A 16583-nucleotide genomic window follows, 5' to 3' on the forward strand; every position below is an offset into this window, starting at 1 on the left:
GGGTTATTTGGAAAACAAAAAAATCCTAAAAAAACCCTAAAAGTCATAAAAATGCATAAAAAAATACCTAGAGATCACAAAACTTTTTTTTGACATTTTTTATGAAAAAATCGCAGGTTTTGAAAGAAATTCGCTGAAAAAAATTTAGATTTTTTTTTCATAAAAAAATATATATATATATATATTTTTTTCAGCGAATATTAATAAAAAACTGCGTTTTTTTATAAAAAAAATTCAAAAAAAAGTTTTGTGATCTCTAAGTATTTTTTTTATGCATTTTTATGATTTTTAGGTTTTTTATTTTCCATAGAACCTAAACATATATATATATATATATATATATATATATATATATATATATATATATATATATCGGGGTTATAACTTTTATTTATGTAAAAATATTTTAAAGAAAAATTACTTTAAATTTTTGAAATGTACAAATTACAATACATCTAAATAAAATTTGGATCATTAGTTAGATCAGACCATTTTATTTAAGTTTTATTTGAAATAACTACAAGTTATAAGTTTTTTTCCGTTCCAAGAAAAAACTTTAAGTTTGTACTTTTAAACAGATTTATTTTTGTAACTCAAGTTTTCTTAAAGCTAAAAAACTTTTGAAAGATCGTTGTCAAATATCTTTAACTTGGTATTTGGTTTCATGCTTCCAACTATAGTGTGAACCAATGTTATTGAATGGAATCTTACCTCTCATTGTTTTATATTTTGCAATATTGAGATCATTAGTTAGATCGGATGAGGATCAGAAAATCCTATCGAAATAAGTCAGTCTCCAAATTTGTTCGAAAAGTCCTTGTTGTGTAGTTACCATTATAACGATGGTGATTAAGACATCGATGGTGGACTCAATTATATCTTCGTTGGCAACAACCATAATTTTTGTAGATGCAAATGAGAATAATTAGAAAAAAAAAACATGTTACGCAATAAATAAAACAAAATCATTATGACCATATATACAACTAAAGACATAATATTACTAAAAAAATAATGATAATAATAAATAAAAACAAACTTGTTTGTTGTATATATTTCGTGATAAATACGAGAAATCAATGTAATCTGCAGTGATCGATATCAAATTAGTGAAAGGAGATATATATAAATAGTGTCAATTGTGAAAAACAGGCCTTGTGATAACGGCCCATTCTTTATCCAGTTTTTCCAGCCCAACTTGTAATACAAAGAAGAAACTAGGGTTAACATTAAATACTCCAAACCCCATTCGTCATATCTCGTCGAAACCCTAATTCAATCCGCCCACAGCAGCTGAGCAGGTTGTTCTATCTCTAGCTCTCTTTCTTAATTTATTCACTAATTGTTCCCTACCTATGAATCGGATCTATCGATCTTCTATATAGCAAAAGTTCATTTCCAGTTTGTATTCGATCTGATTTTATTGTTATTTGGAGAACAGATTGATTGATAGAGAGAGATGGCGAAGTCGAAGAATCATACGGCGCACAACCAATCGGCTAAGGCTCACAGAAACGGCATCAAGAAACCGAGGAAACACCGTCACACGTCAACAAAAGGGGTCAGTTCCTTCCTTCCTTCACTTAATCTATCTAAACTTACTTGTTACGTATTACAGTTCGTGTAATCTAAAGTCTTCCAATTTTTAGAATCGATTTAGGTTTAGATTTGAGAGATTTTTGGTTGGCTGTCATTCAGCCCACCAAATCAATAGCATTCATATTAACTAAACTCAGAGAGAAAAGCTTAAAATCATAATTTGTTTGATAAATACTATTTTTTGTTTGATCTTTATTGCTACTATGTCAAAGGATTAGTTGCAATAGGTCTAGGTACTCACTATTATAGTTCTATCAACACATTTCGTAACATATCTAGATGATTAACATAACCAGTAAAAATTCCTAATTTCTCTCACATCTTTGAAAGTTTATCTGATGTTTTCTTTTTAATCTTTAAGCATTCCTCTCCATAATATCACTTTTCATTAAATTGGTCACATTTTTTCATGGTTACATTTTTAGGTCCTTTTCCCCATTTAAAAGAGGCCAAATTTGTTATAAAAAAAATTGACAGAGAAAGCCTTCATTTTCCTTGTTTCTGCATCGATTTGAAAAGAATCACCCTTATCTAATTTACTTGACTAAGTTCTTAGTTTATTAAATCCTTATCAGTTAGATTTTAGCTGTAGTAATAAAAAAATCAATTTGATTTTCTTGAATTAAAAATATAGTTTTGAAGTTGTAATAGTCTAAAGTTTTAATGATTATTTTCAAAAAGGATTATAAAAATGAAATGGGAACTCTTTCCACTTTGAACTTAGAACCTTTATTCCAGTGGATATTTTTGTAATCTGATTGTTATCTTCCGTTCATTGGTTTGTTAGTTCTTTTATGAGCTCCAAATCTGCTATCTGTTTTCCTTTTTCTCGTCCAAAGTAAATGCATTTATTTTTATTTCTTTTAACCAAATTAAAAGTTTTAAACTATCTACCTGTTTTCTCTTAATAACTATATAAAATTGTGGTTTTAGTTTGAGTCACTTTACTAACAAGAGCATAAATGCTGAATTATTTATATAATAACCATAGAAAATTAATAGTTTAGTGCTTAATTTGATACTTTACTGATATTGATTTTTTAATGACTACACAGATGGATCCCAAGTTCTTGAGGAACCAGAGGTATGCAAGGAAGCACAACAAGCAGGCTGGTGCTGAATCTACCCAGGAAGAATAGATGATGTTTGTTTTAAAAGTTTTATCTTTTAAATGAATTTTGTTTGTTGTCAGATGAAAAATCTAACTTGTCAGATTTGGTTTTGATTTAATATGATATCTTGATGACTGTTTTTATTAATTCTAGAGCTATAAATGCAAGAGATATTGATATAATTCTATTAATTTCTCTATTTATTAAGAACAAATGTTTAGTAAGCAACTAAAGTTCAAATAATTAATGAGCACACGATTAAACGTAAAAAGTTTATTTTATATAACCCAGCAAAAAAAAATTTCTCCCGATTTATCCAAGAAAAACGGCATCTTAAATTGGGCTTTAAGATCGCCATGAAGTACATGCCAAGGCTTCCTAAAACTGTTTTTTATAAGCATGGTTCACCTATAATGAATGAAAAGCATCTTGTGCTATTAATTTGTATTGAAGGTCGTAATGGTAGTTTACAAAGTTTGAACAATGCATCATAATTATAGTGTAACAATGACAACATCCACTTTGTCTTTTGTGTAATTAAGAATACTAATTTTTTTTATTACAGCGTTGTAATTTCAATTTGAAAATCTATCAAGTTATAATATTATTAAACATTAATGTTTAAAAGTTTGCCCGTGAAAATTGTTTTGTATTTGGATGACAATGTTGATTTTTCAAAGTAAAATTTTGTAATATGAAGAAATAAAAGTAAAATGTTACAATAAACAAATCAATGAAAGTATATTGCTAGTTCTTGCATTTAACTCTTTAAAATAACCTAAAAGTATTGAATCAAACGTCAAATTTGTGTAGAATTTACAATTAAAAAAAACTCTCAAATATAAACAGAATGTAAACATATTACATATGAACATATGCATTTGTTTGATGTAAGCCGCTTACTTTTTGCCTGAATTATACTGCTACTGGCTTCCGTTCATCTACATTGACCTGATTTTAAAGTTGACCATAATTTATACGGCTAAATACAAGAAATAATAACTTACTTTCTTATTAAGGGATTGTATTTTCAAAAAGAAAAAAAAAAAATTATTAGGAAATTATACTTTGAAAAATATACCCAACTATAACTGTGGTGAATTTTTTTATTGTATTTGGATGACACTACTATAATTGGAAAGGATTCCAACATGAGATGCTCACCTGGGCTGATTTAAAAAGTTCATCAAGTACTTCTGAAAGGGTGGGATGTGCATGAACTGCATATTTTAAGTCCTGCAAAAATATATATTTATATTATAGAGATGTAATTAACAGCATTAGGAAATGAAGGTGAAAGATGTATGTACCTGAATGCGAGTGCCTAATGCCATGGCATTGGATGCTTCATGGATAAGATCAGCTGCATGCATCCCCAAGATATGCACTCCAAGAATCTCCCCTGTATCCGCCCTATATATCAACTGCATAATCATACAAAACCAATCTCATCCCATTCATCATCTTTAAAATCGTATTTTTGTTTTGTTAAGAAATAATAAGAAAGAAGAGAAAACCTTGGCAAGACCCTCTCCTTGATTTTCTGCCAAAGCTTTTGTGTTGGCTTTGAAACTTGTCTTTGCGACACTTATCTTGAACTTTTCTTTTTTTGCTTTCTCCTTTGCTTGAGGCTGAACAAATTAAATACCCATTTAATTTAATTAATAATCATAATTCATAACATTTCCTACACCCAAATCACTCACTAATCTATCATCAATTAAGCAAAAACCAACCCAACCCAAACCCTACCCCTAGTAATGACTATAATTTGCAAAGAGGTAATTGTAACTTAAAAATGTATTAAAAAAAATTGTAGGTAGAACTTATTAGAAGATTAAAATTATTAATTTTACCTCTGTCAATCCCACCATGCTGATTTCAGGATGGGTGAAGCAAGCTGCTGGGATACTTAAGTGGTTCAGAACATGATCTTTTCCACTCACTTGTTCAACAACTATTTCAAACAATCCAAATCCATTCACAAATCAGTTCATTTGCTATAATCAAATACTTTAAACACCATTTTATTTAGACAACACTTCATGAGAATTTTTTTTTTTAAAAAAAGGTCTTACCTGAAATTCCCTGTGCACTAGCAGCATGAGCAAGCATCAATTTGCCATTTGCATCTCCAATGCAATACAAGTGAGGAACCTAAAGTTTAAAGTTTTTTTTTTTTTTTTTTTTTTTGTCAAATACCAATTAGCCAAATATATTTTGATTAGAAGATCATAATGGCAGTTGCAACAAACCAGATTTCCCTTTGCATCAATCACACGCATACGCTCATCAACAGGAACAAAACCACGTTGTGTCTCCACATTGATCTACAGAACATCCATTACAACTATACATGTAGGCCCTGTTAGTTGTACTATGTCTGACATGCATCAAACAGACACTGATGTAAATGGGACAAAAATTCCCAAAAAGGTAGGACACAGACTCATGAAAAGACGTGAATGTCAACTTCACTCTCATCATAGAAAATAGCTCTAGAAAACTTGTCCATTCCAGTCTCATGTAACAAATGCAACCCTTATCACATATTAACTTAATATTTTACTATTTTAACCTTAAGCAACATACATTTTCCAATCCAAGACCTTTTGTGAATGGAGCTCTTCCAGTGGCAATTAGTGCTGCATCTACCTACACAAGTAGCAAAAACCACAAAAATTGCAGCTTTATGTTGCCCCCAAAAAGGTGAAACAAGGACCGATGTTTATGTCTCACCTTTTTTGATGAGACAAAAAGCTGCATTTTTTGTCATAATTCTTGTCTCAATAGGACAAAAATTGCAGCTTTTGTATCACCAAAAAAAAAGATGGGACAAGGATTGATGTCAATATAACAAAAAATGCAACTTTTTGTCTCACCAAAAAAGGTGAGACATGAACTGATGTTCATAGAATAAAAATTGCAGCTTTTAAGGATTGACTTCAATAGGTCAAAAGTTGCAGCTTTTTTACCTCTAGTGTCTCTTTTGGTTCTTTTGTCTTGGCATCAATAAGTTCAATCATGACAGGTTTCCCATTCTTTGCAGGGGTGATCTGTTGAAATAATAACACAAAATCAATGTGACTTTTTGCATATAATATAATGGAAGTCAAATAAACAAATAAACCAAGAAATTACCTTGGTAGCAAATACTCCTGTATGATAGTCAATTTTTCGTGGATTTATAAGAACCCTTTGAGCTAACTTGCCAATCTCAGGATCAAATCCAGGCATAAGTTGATCAAGAGCTTCAATAAATGTGACCTATTTATTCATTTTGTAATATTTAAGTTTATAGAACTTGATAAGTTGAAGCTAAGAGGACTGTAGGGCCCACCTCACTACCAAGTGCAGTGTACACATCACTGAATTCAAGTCCAATATATCCACTTCCTACAATGGCTATCCATTCAGGAACAAACTCCAATTTTAGAGCATGATCACTTGTAACAACAGTCTTCCCTGCAGTTATTTAGAATGATAATAAAAAAAATTAACAGACTTATGATCTTTATTAAATTGTATGTGAAATAAATATTTATATACCATCAACTTCAATGCCTTTAGGGACGAAAGGGACTGATCCTGTAGCAATTATTATATCCTTTGCAGTTATCATGTTATCCTTTCCATATTTCACCTTTTGTGGACCCTGATAATCAGTATAATATGTCAGAACAGAACTATATTATATTAATATCAACAAGGGTATTTTAGTCAAAGGCTTACCAGAATTGAACCAAAACCGGTCAATATGTCCACACCAAGTGCAGTTAGTGAATTGGTCAAATTGTTGCGAATTTTTGAAGCAAGATTACTTGCATGATCAGCTACTGCCTGTCTGTTATAACCAGCACCTGACACCTATTAAACTCCAAAACAGCCAAAACATAAACTTTCTAGTGCTATTTTTAACCATGATGGCAAATCACAGGGACCATTTTTGCAATTTTGTCAAAGTTATATTACCTGTATGCCTAAAGCTTTCATGTGATGGTCATCTTGGAGTTCCCTCATGCGACCACTAACAGCAAGAAGAGCTTTAGAAGGAACACATCCTCTGTTTACACATGTTCCTCCTATCACATCACCTTCGATGATAGCTGTTTTTAGACCCTGTCATGTACTAAAACTTGATAAAAATAACCTTTTTTATTAATCTTACACCTCAATCAGGAAAAGGCTAGAAATAACCTTAAAATGCTATTGTCATAGTATAAACTGATTTCATTTAAATTCAACAAAGTTATGTGCATCAGTTGCAAGTAGGGATCAATCAATCATCTTATGTGTAAGGACATTTTTGTTGGAGTTAAATTTGCTTTCTTTTATCTTTTCGATCATATGTAGTCATCAAATAGTCAAATTATGTACGCAATCTTTGACTGGTTAGGTATATATTTCATTATTTATAGAGTATGAACTTCGACATGTCCCAGGATATTATAGATTAATCATTAGGTCAATATTTTATGCAACCTTTGACTGAGTACTCGACTTTTGAGGATGTTTGAACACGACTCAGAATCTACATCAATTTTATATAGTTCTGACAATAGATTATAGATAACATGAATAAATTATGCTCAACAAGCTGCCAAGCAAGGAACCTTGCAATTTTCATGCCATGTTATAATTATAATACGAAAAATACTGCAATTATTTCTGTGGTGCGATTTAAACAATTATTTCTTCTAACCTTTTCAACAGCATGCAATGCAGCACCATGGCCACCAACTCCCGCTCCGATTATGACCAGATCATAATCAAAAGACTTTTGAGGACTTCCATTGCTGCCTGGCGAAGCTGCTGTAACGTAATTCCCGGTCTTCTTTGATAAACCATTAACTACTCTGTATTTGGGCTGAGATAATTGTAGAACCTCTCGCCTGAGACCGCAGAAACGGAAACTGAAGGGTGCCGGAGAAGATGGAAGTGCGGTGAGTGAAGTGTAGGGTTCGAACGATGGAGAAATTGGTGATGTGGAGATTAAGGAGTGCATTTTGTGATTGGAAGGAAGGGGGTGAAGGAGGGTGAGAGAGACCGTTTAATTGGATAGAGTGAATGGGGGATGATTTGCTGATTTGTCTCCAATAATTGGATAGACCCAATTACTTCCGTTTAGAATGTTGTTACATGCATACATTATTACGAAGGTGTTTCATTAGGTATAGATAGATGTATGGAATGTTTGGTTTGATCGGATAAAATCTAAGTTATTGGTATGATTCGCATGAAGAGTCTGGAGCTTTTAATTTCTAGGGTTTGTTCGTTTCGTTTCGTTTGGCGGTGTAAACTTTTAGCATTTAACTTTTTTTAAAAAATTTTGGATTAGTTTTTGTAGCGACAAAAGTCAATAAATCAATAAAATTAAAAAGTATTTGGCTTAAAATTGTGTTTTGTTTGTTTTGTATTCTAATAAATTATAAGTCATTTCAAAAAACCACAATTTATTACTTCTTAAAAACTCATTTTCAAATGTTAAACAAAAAAGAGTTTTAAAAGTCATTATTAAGTATCCAAACATTTTTTTTAACTTACTAACTTTTTAAGAAGTCAATAAATTAATAAGGAGTTTTTAGATGAATACTCATTCACCGTCTATACAAAACGCTTCAAATCTAAAGTTATCTAACATAGTGTTTAACAAAATGTTTCCAACTACCAACTAGTTTGTCGAACACGTCCATAATCATTACAATCAGTTAATGTGTTTTAAGTAACCATTAGATATGGTTAGTATTCAGTGGCGAGTCTAGAACAGAAACTCACATGGTTCACTATTTAAATTAAACCGATAATATGAAAGAGTAAAAAATTATTATTAGCGGGTTGGGTCGGTAGTGAACGACGATGGCGACCGTGGAGAGTTAAAGTTTTTTTACTACTTACGTCTTCGTTCGTACGTAATGTTGAGGGCCGACGCTTGAACGATGAATCAATATTCACGATTTTGCTTTTTTTTAAATATAATTTTAAGTTGTATTGAGTTATTTCTTAATAGGTAATATTCTAAGTGAACTAAATATTTGTGTTACTAGATATAAAGATGGGCAAAAAAAGTCTTGCTTTATCTCAATATTTTTGCCAAAGTGGTTCACTCATAAAATTTAAGGTAGGTCACATATATTTTTTATATATTGTTTGTTATAAAAGAAAGGAACTTAGGTGGGTCAAATGACCACCTTGGGCCAATATATACTCGTCAGTGTTAGTATCTATGGTTAATGATGTTTATCGGTTAATGGTTTTGATTAATTATCAATAGTGGTTAATCATAAGGTTAAAAAATGATATAAAAAGAGAAAATACATTGATATAAAATTATAGAATACAAAAGTCTTAGGTCATCAATATTTGTAGCCTTTAAAAAGTCTTTGGACTTCAATGTTTTGTTTGTCTTGAAAAATAGGTTGTTATTTTAAAAAGTCATCAATGTTTTGTTTGTCAAATAAGTTTTTGAAACACTTGTGACAATAATAAAAAGCCTCAAATCAACTTAAATATCACAAGATCATAAACTCTAATCAATTTACATTACCTCTTGAAGATAATATAATATGAAATAATATAATCAATAATCAAAATATGGAAAATTTTACTTACTATGTGTGTAAAATAAAATGAACAAGATGTTGAATAAAACTTGCAATTTTGGAACTCAAGTGCCACTTCCCATCAACTCAAATGCATACATCTCATCAACGTTCAAACCCGAGTGTTTAGTAATTAGTACAAATTATTTGTGCGATCAATGGTTGGATGTCAAACCACCAAGGAAATTACATATTTTTGCTTGCAAATAAAACGTAATATAATGGTAAAAAGGGGATCGATCCATAGAGAAATGGTTGTATTCAAATACCAATGCAATCCAATTGAACAACTTAAATAAATTAACCAACTAAAATTAAACTAAATTGGGGGGAGAGGGTTGTAATTTGTTTGAAAACTAAAAGACTTGAGGAATTAAAATGCTTGCAATTAAGCAAGGTGGTGAGATGCTCAAATATTAGAGAGAATTTGTCAAACAATGAATACTTGTTTGTCTATCATTATGATTCAATATGTAAGCTTATCATTCAACCCAAATTGGTTCTAACAATCATGAAGCATGATATGCCAAAATTTCTCAAAGGTAGTATTGAGGTTGGGGAAGCCCATAAAACACCTTCTAATTGAAATTGTTGGATCTATATGCTCAATAATCATTATTGAATGATATTGCTAATAACATATGATCATATAGTGTCACACCTTTATAAAATTGGCACATTTTGAATATTTATTATTTATATGATTATTAATAAATAAGATCAATTCTTGTATTTAATTAGAGAATAATTATTGTTTTGTGAAAATAATAATTAAAGAGAGCAAAAACTAGTTATGATATCATATAATATGATTTAAGAAGTCATGTATAAAGTTTTGGACATTTTGGCTAACTTTAGACTTAACTAGTTAGTTGGCTTAATTGGTTAAAGAAACTAGACAACTTTTTGTCTCTTCTTTTGACCTTAAAACCGTAGGTTCTTCCAAGCACGAGAGGTTGCTTGTCAACCTCCCTCCTTTGCTCCCCATGCTTCTAAAGTCTAGCCAATACTTTATATTATTTTATGGTGTAGCTCTACTTTTGTATGAGATTATAAAAGGAGTGCATGAGGCTTGCATTTTTGACTAGTCATTCTCTTGGTTCCTCTCTATAATTGTATCCCTCTTTTATCTCTCCATTTTCTCTCTTTTGAAGACATGATGCAAGTATTGGTGATCTAAAGTGTTTCTCCTTTAGTGCTTATTTGAGATGAGCACTTAAAGGCTTGGAAAACTCTTTATACAAGATGGGAACTAGCATTTCCAATACCTTACTCTTGATGGTGGATACGTTTTAGAGAAACTCTTTATTGAGTTTTTGTTATCTTCATCAACTCCCCAATTCCAAGTGGGATCAAAGACTTCAAAGGTTATCTTCTAACTTCTTATGATTGTTATTATATTTCTAGTTTATGTATTGGATCCTCTTGGTGGTTTTATTAATATTATCTAAAAATAAACTAGTTATTTTAAAAGTCTTATGTTTGCTGTTAAATTGGTTTTATGTTACAACCTAGAAAATACTTCATCGATCGCCGTTAATATTTAACGTTAGAATGCGAAAATGTAATAAAGACAACCTTGTAACCACCCAATATATTTCAATATATTCAAATTTTCGTCCTTATTTATGTCAACATTTAGGCTAAAAAATAAGTGCATAAAAAGTCGCAGCACTTTGAGAGCTACCGCAATTCCAGAAATATAAATTTCACAACAATCTGACTCAGTATGGGTGAGATATGACTTTTATAGTAAATAAATATCTACCGTAAATAAAAATCTACAACGACGAAAACTACAAGGAGATTGGTCAACTTTTAAAAAAAGTCATTGTTGTGATATGTGTTTGGGGCTTAACGCTGTCACTTGATGGTATCGGCTGGGTTGAACCTTGTAATCACATCAATGAAGAAAGAATGTCAGCGGTTGTTCGGCAGGTGGTCCCGAGACGAAGCTCTGGCTGTCTAGTTAGTATGTGTATGGGGATGTGGAGATTAGGGTTTTAGGAGAATCGTCAGGCGGTCTCTTTTTCTGAGAATAAGGGTTCCTTTTATACATGTTGTCCTTTGCACACGATCCCAACAGTATCCTTTGTCCCGTCTAGGCCGATAGGACGTGGAGGAGTCCTATTGGTGGATTGTGCGCTACTAGTGGTCATGTGTTATTGATGCAGAAGGAACAACAGACAGCACCCTGAGCGCTACACTTGTTGCTCTGGGGAGTGACCAATAATGTTTTGGCTTATTATAGACCGGAGATTGTCGTATGGTGTCGGACCTGGGCGCGAGATCGACAAGTACCAAAGCTCTATCGCGAGACCACGAGGGCGAGGGTCTGGGTCAGGCACTAGGACAGGTAGCGACCGTTAATTAGGTCGTTCTAAAGATAACGGTTATGTTATCTTTAACGTATTCCTAGAGGGATATGTTAACAAAGTCCCCTAGGCTAGTAGATGTCTGCTTTGACATAGTGTAGCTGAGTTGTTCTAGCCTTGATCAAGACACATGTTCGGTGAAGATGGACCTGACGTCCGTTGATGTGACGGAGCTGTCAGCATAGGCAGTTTCATCATAGTGGTTGTTTGATATTCTCACTTCTCATTCAAACCTCCCTTATCAGGGATAATTTTCCTTTTTACTCATTCCATTCTCAACCGCTTCCGACTTCTCTTTTCTTACTGTCTCTTCTTTCTTTTTCTAACTCTAAGAAACAATGGCAACACCACGATCCATAATCGAGCTAACCCCAGGAGAATTCGAGGCTCTTCAGTCCCAGTTCGGTTTCATGCCTGAACATGGGGTGCAATTTCCATAGAAAGGGGCAGTGATCTTTCAACCACTGAAGGTCAAAGTCGGAGCCCCCATTTTGATCTTTGAGGCGGGTTTGAGCCTGCCGACGATAGATTTCTTTGATGAAATCATGCATCAATACAGCTTCTCCGTGGACGACTTGACCCCCAATGTTGTTGGCAAGATTGTGGGGTTTGAACTAGCTTGCCAAACCCTTGGGGTGCTTCCTCAACTCTGGGCATTCAAATCCTACTTTAACTCTTCCACACAATCTTGCGTTCATACCTTTTCTCAGAGGCGAGGCATCCATGCGTTCATCATCAACTAGAAGACGCCAAACAAAAACTGGCAAGACAAGTGGCTTTGGGTAAATCGCAACCTAGCTGGTTTTGGCTACCCCCGAATGACCGTTTTTTCTGATCGGGTGCCACAACTGTGGGGTGCTAGTCTAACCATGGTGCAGGCGTTGAATATCATTTGCTTTAAGGGTGAGGATGGGGAGGATTACATCCTAGATGCGGTAAGAATGAGCGATGCCTGGAGGACCAAGGGGATGATGCCCCAGTTCTTCGTGGAGAAGGACGGTAAGTACTCTTCTCCCCCCCTTTTTTTGAGATGATATGTTTACCAATTTCGTTTAACATTTGTCTTTGTAGGTATCAAAAGGGTTTTGTCCTTTGAGACGGTTTTGTGGGACAAGTTGAAGGGCAACCTTCAGTACCGTAAGGTACCTGGTGGAGACTCTTCCTTCACCCGTTAGTGCCGATCGGGCACTGGCTCTTGCCGCACCTTCTGCTGTCAGGGGCAAGGGGTCTGCTACCCAGGTTGACCCGACTTTGGTGGATGCGCCCGTTGAGGGTGTTTCTCGCGATGATCCTCCGCTTCTAAACTCTGAAGACGAAACAGTGAAGGAGATGATAGTCGGTGACACCAATGTCAGATCACTAAATTATGTATGTAGGATGTTAGCTGTCTTTGTGACTCTTGCATGTTTTGTATGAGCCTGTGTGGAAGAATAGATGTATTTGTGATGACCAGCTGAGCCTAGTTGTTATTATTGTGTTATGTTGTTTATATGTGACTGAGACTGCTGATAGTCTCCAAGGTTGTTGATAACCCACCGGGCGTGCTGTTAGCCCACTGGGACTGCTGATAGTCCCCATGGTTGCTGATAACACATAGTTGTTTATTTGTGTTGTGTTGTGTGTGGTATTATGGGGAACTCACTAAGCTTTGTGCTTACGGTTTTCAGTTTATGTTTCAGGTACTTCTGGTTTCAAAAGGAAGAGCTTGGGATGATTGCAGAGCACACACCATTCGATTCCGCATTTTGTGATTTACTCTGATAACAATGATGTATTGATAAAATTTGATTACGTTGGTTTTATGACAATGATATGGTTTACTGTTTTATTAATTTAAAAATGAAAAAATTTCGGGTCTTATTTTTGGGACGTTACAAGTTGAGAAATGGTACCAAATCCAGGGCACGGGTCGATGTGTTCGACGGGTACGTCGAACCCTATATTGGGGGGGGGGGGTGAAGGTGGGTTGCACCTGATCCCACATCGGCTTGGAAGGAGAACGAAATATTTCCTTATAATGGGTGTGGATACCTTCCTTATCACAACGCATTTTAAAGTCGTGACGGCAACAGATCCCATAAGAACTCTGCAGTTAAGCGTGCCCCGACGAGAGCAATCCAGGGATGGGTGACCCCCTGGGAAGTTTTCGGGCCGGGAGCCCAAAGCGGACAATATTGCGATACGTGCTAGAGAAGGATGTTACAAAGAGGGTGGGGGCTGATGAGGTGAGGGGAAATGAGGCTATAATGAGGTTTAAATATGAGCCAAACCCTAAAAAATAGGGTTTGCATGCCTGGCACGTACGCCATGCGTACACACGTACGCATGGCGTACTCCCCAACCTTCCCAAATTACGAAAATGCCACTAGGGCTTCCAATGCACACTTTCTTATACTCAGGGACCAAAAGGCAATATAATTCAATTATAGGGTTATAATTAGAAGTACCTTATCATCGGATTGTTATATATATATATATATATATATATATATATATATATATATATATATATATATATATATATATATACACACACACACAATTATATATCATTAGAAAGGTATCGACAATACCGTCTTTATAAGACTAATATTGAATACTTTTGACATTAGTTTAGTACAAATATCGTTAAATATATTTAAAATAGTATTATAAAGGGGCGTTTGGTCGTTTAAGTAACAATAAAGGGTGACTTTTGAAAATTCAAGGGTGGTTTTTGAAAAATCAATTACTTTAAATATGAGGCTCCAGACTCTCATATTTCTTGCACCATTCTTTTGATTCAAAAGTCTTTCTCTTCTTATCCTCGAGTATTTCGGTCTCTCGTGATTCAACTTCTCTTTCTATAGTTTTAGTATAGTAAGGTGAGTGCTGAAGCGCTACAAGAATCTTTTTAGAAGAAATATTCAATGGTGAAGTTCTGAGTTCTGACCACGGAGTTCTAAGTTTTCGCTAGAAACCCTGTAAGTTGAGCTACACCTATTACGTTGATGTGCACAAAAGTACCTCCTAGTCTTAAATTTATAATCTAACAAACTTTTACTAACTATGTACTTATAGACAATGTACCTAGTCAGATTATAGTATAGCTTGAGTAAGTTGGCTGTCGATCACAGGGAACATAATTAAATTAAATAAATTAACTACTCCTAATTAAACTAAGAAACAAACTTTAATTGGGAGGCTTTTACTGATTTTTCAAGATCAGAAGAACTTAAACTATCAACTAGCAATTAAGCAAGCAAAGAAACAAACTAGCTTCAAGAATTAAAAGAATACTTCTGCTTAGATCTGATTTCACTTTCTCGTATGGTTGATTTCTAATGTATGGATTATATTGATTACCAATTATCTAGCTATCATGATCTAATATATAGGCCTTACCAATTTATGAATTAACAAGCAATGATCATGCAATAGTTAAACACTAAATCGATATTAAGCACAAATTGGACTATGAATGATAATAGTTACTTTCCTATGATCAAGTTAAGCAACCAAACACAAATTAAGACTAATTATGCTCTCTAACATAGTTAAAGTTACTAGTTTTAATTACTTAATCTAAGATGTGATTAATCGTTACTCTAATTATTTAATGATCATAAACAATTAAGAGACAAATTCATACAATTAATATGATCAATTGACACACAAAATCTGATTTATAAGCAACATAAACTAGAACTAAATCATGTTAGGGTTTATGTATCAAACACAAATAAAATCAAATGTAATAATCCAATAATTGAAATCAACACATATAGATCAATTTCATCTTCACCAAACAGAAGTAAAAGGTATTTAGCATCTTATTGTAGCAGAAAAACACAATAGATCCATGTAAAATAACCTAGACATAAGTATGAAAAGCAAACCAACTAGATCAATGTAGAAGTCTTCTAAATCTTCTTCATTCCTTAAGCTTCACTTGAATCTCGATCTTCTTCTGGTTTTCCAAGGGTTCTTAGTCGAAAATATCCTTAGAAAACCGATTGCATTCTTTCTGATTTCGACCTAATGTTCAAGATTTTATAATTGTAAAAATCGGTACACCACGTCATATTCATTTGTATTTACCACTTTGTCGTTGTCATCTTCAAACCATTCCGTTAAACCATCACCAAAGTGGTCATCATAAATGAAGATCATAACATCAATAAGATATGCGGTCAATATAAAAGTAGTGTAGTCAATTTCAATTTCAATGCATCGAATACCAAAGTATAAGGGTTGATTAGGAATTGGCTAGCAGTCCATGCCTCTTCTTCATTTGCACAACACCATGTTATATAACGTCATAGTATGTTATCTCTGACATAACACAATTGATAAAACGAGACTTAACTGTCATTTGCTTTTTTTTCGAGCCGTATAAAACACATGTTGTACTAGTGATTAAAGTTAAAAGTAAACAAGTAATTGTACATTTACTCTTAGAAATCAACAATTTACATCAACTATTTATTTACTTCTCGAAATCTAATTATTTTAACACTATAAAGCTTGAAAAATCTAAATCAAAACCAAATTTAACAAACATTATAAAACAAGTTACAACTTACAACAACGTTAAATTATAATAATCATGAATATATCGAGTCCTCAGACATTTATTTATCTTTTATCATATTCAACTTCAACTCAAATGGAAAAAAATATACTAATTTGAAACCTGATCTTAAAATATCCACGACTTTGAATACATATTCATATGTTGATAATAAAATTTCAAAATTTTGGATATCCATAGTATCCACAAAATTCGAAATATATGTTTTTAGTTGTATTTTATTATAATTGAATATTCTATTGAAACAATTATACACAATTAATAAAAGCATATTTATATACATGGATTTGGATAAAAATAAAGGTTCATATATTGTTTAGTCTCC

The 16583-nt window shown here is 33.1% G+C and overlaps 2 protein-coding genes across 3 annotated transcripts; one reads left to right on the plus strand and one right to left on the minus strand.

Annotated features, from left to right (window-relative positions):
* The first annotated feature begins 1191 nt into the window (after positions 1 to 1191).
* Positions 1192 to 2858, plus strand: LOC145121250 (large ribosomal subunit protein eL29z-like). The gene is made up of 3 exons (XM_079057031.1): positions 1192 to 1301; positions 1442 to 1561; positions 2655 to 2858. Exons 2-3 carry the CDS (start codon positions 1460 to 1462, stop codon positions 2736 to 2738), a joined length of 186 nt encoding a protein of 61 aa, XP_078913157.1. The 5' UTR covers positions 1192 to 1301; positions 1442 to 1459; the 3' UTR covers positions 2739 to 2858.
* A 583-nt stretch (positions 2859 to 3441) lies between these two features.
* Positions 3442 to 7923, minus strand: LOC145119952 (dihydrolipoyl dehydrogenase 1, chloroplastic-like). Of its 2 annotated transcripts, none has more exons than XM_079055727.1 (15): positions 7414 to 7923; positions 6684 to 6830; positions 6444 to 6578; positions 6261 to 6366; positions 6052 to 6176; positions 5853 to 5978; positions 5687 to 5767; positions 5304 to 5366; positions 4967 to 5041; positions 4790 to 4868; positions 4583 to 4668; positions 4229 to 4342; positions 4022 to 4135; positions 3876 to 3947; positions 3442 to 3662 (listed from the first exon to the last, which is right to left on the minus strand). In XM_079055727.1, exons 1-15 carry the CDS (start codon positions 7714 to 7716, stop codon positions 3627 to 3629), a joined length of 1662 nt encoding a protein of 553 aa, XP_078911853.1. In that variant the 5' UTR covers positions 7717 to 7923; the 3' UTR covers positions 3442 to 3626. The 2 variants fall into 2 exon arrangements, with proteins under 2 accessions (XP_078911853.1, XP_078911852.1); XM_079055726.1 differs by having other exon boundaries at positions 4568 to 4668; positions 7414 to 7920.
* Between the last annotated feature and the right edge of the window lie 8660 nt (positions 7924 to 16583).

Source organism: Lactuca virosa, chromosome 6 (genome assembly GCF_052849685.1).
Source record: "Lactuca virosa cultivar CGN04683 chromosome 6, Lactuca_virosa_CGN04683_v6, whole genome shotgun sequence".
Taxonomy (NCBI): domain Eukaryota; kingdom Viridiplantae; phylum Streptophyta; class Magnoliopsida; order Asterales; family Asteraceae; genus Lactuca; species Lactuca virosa.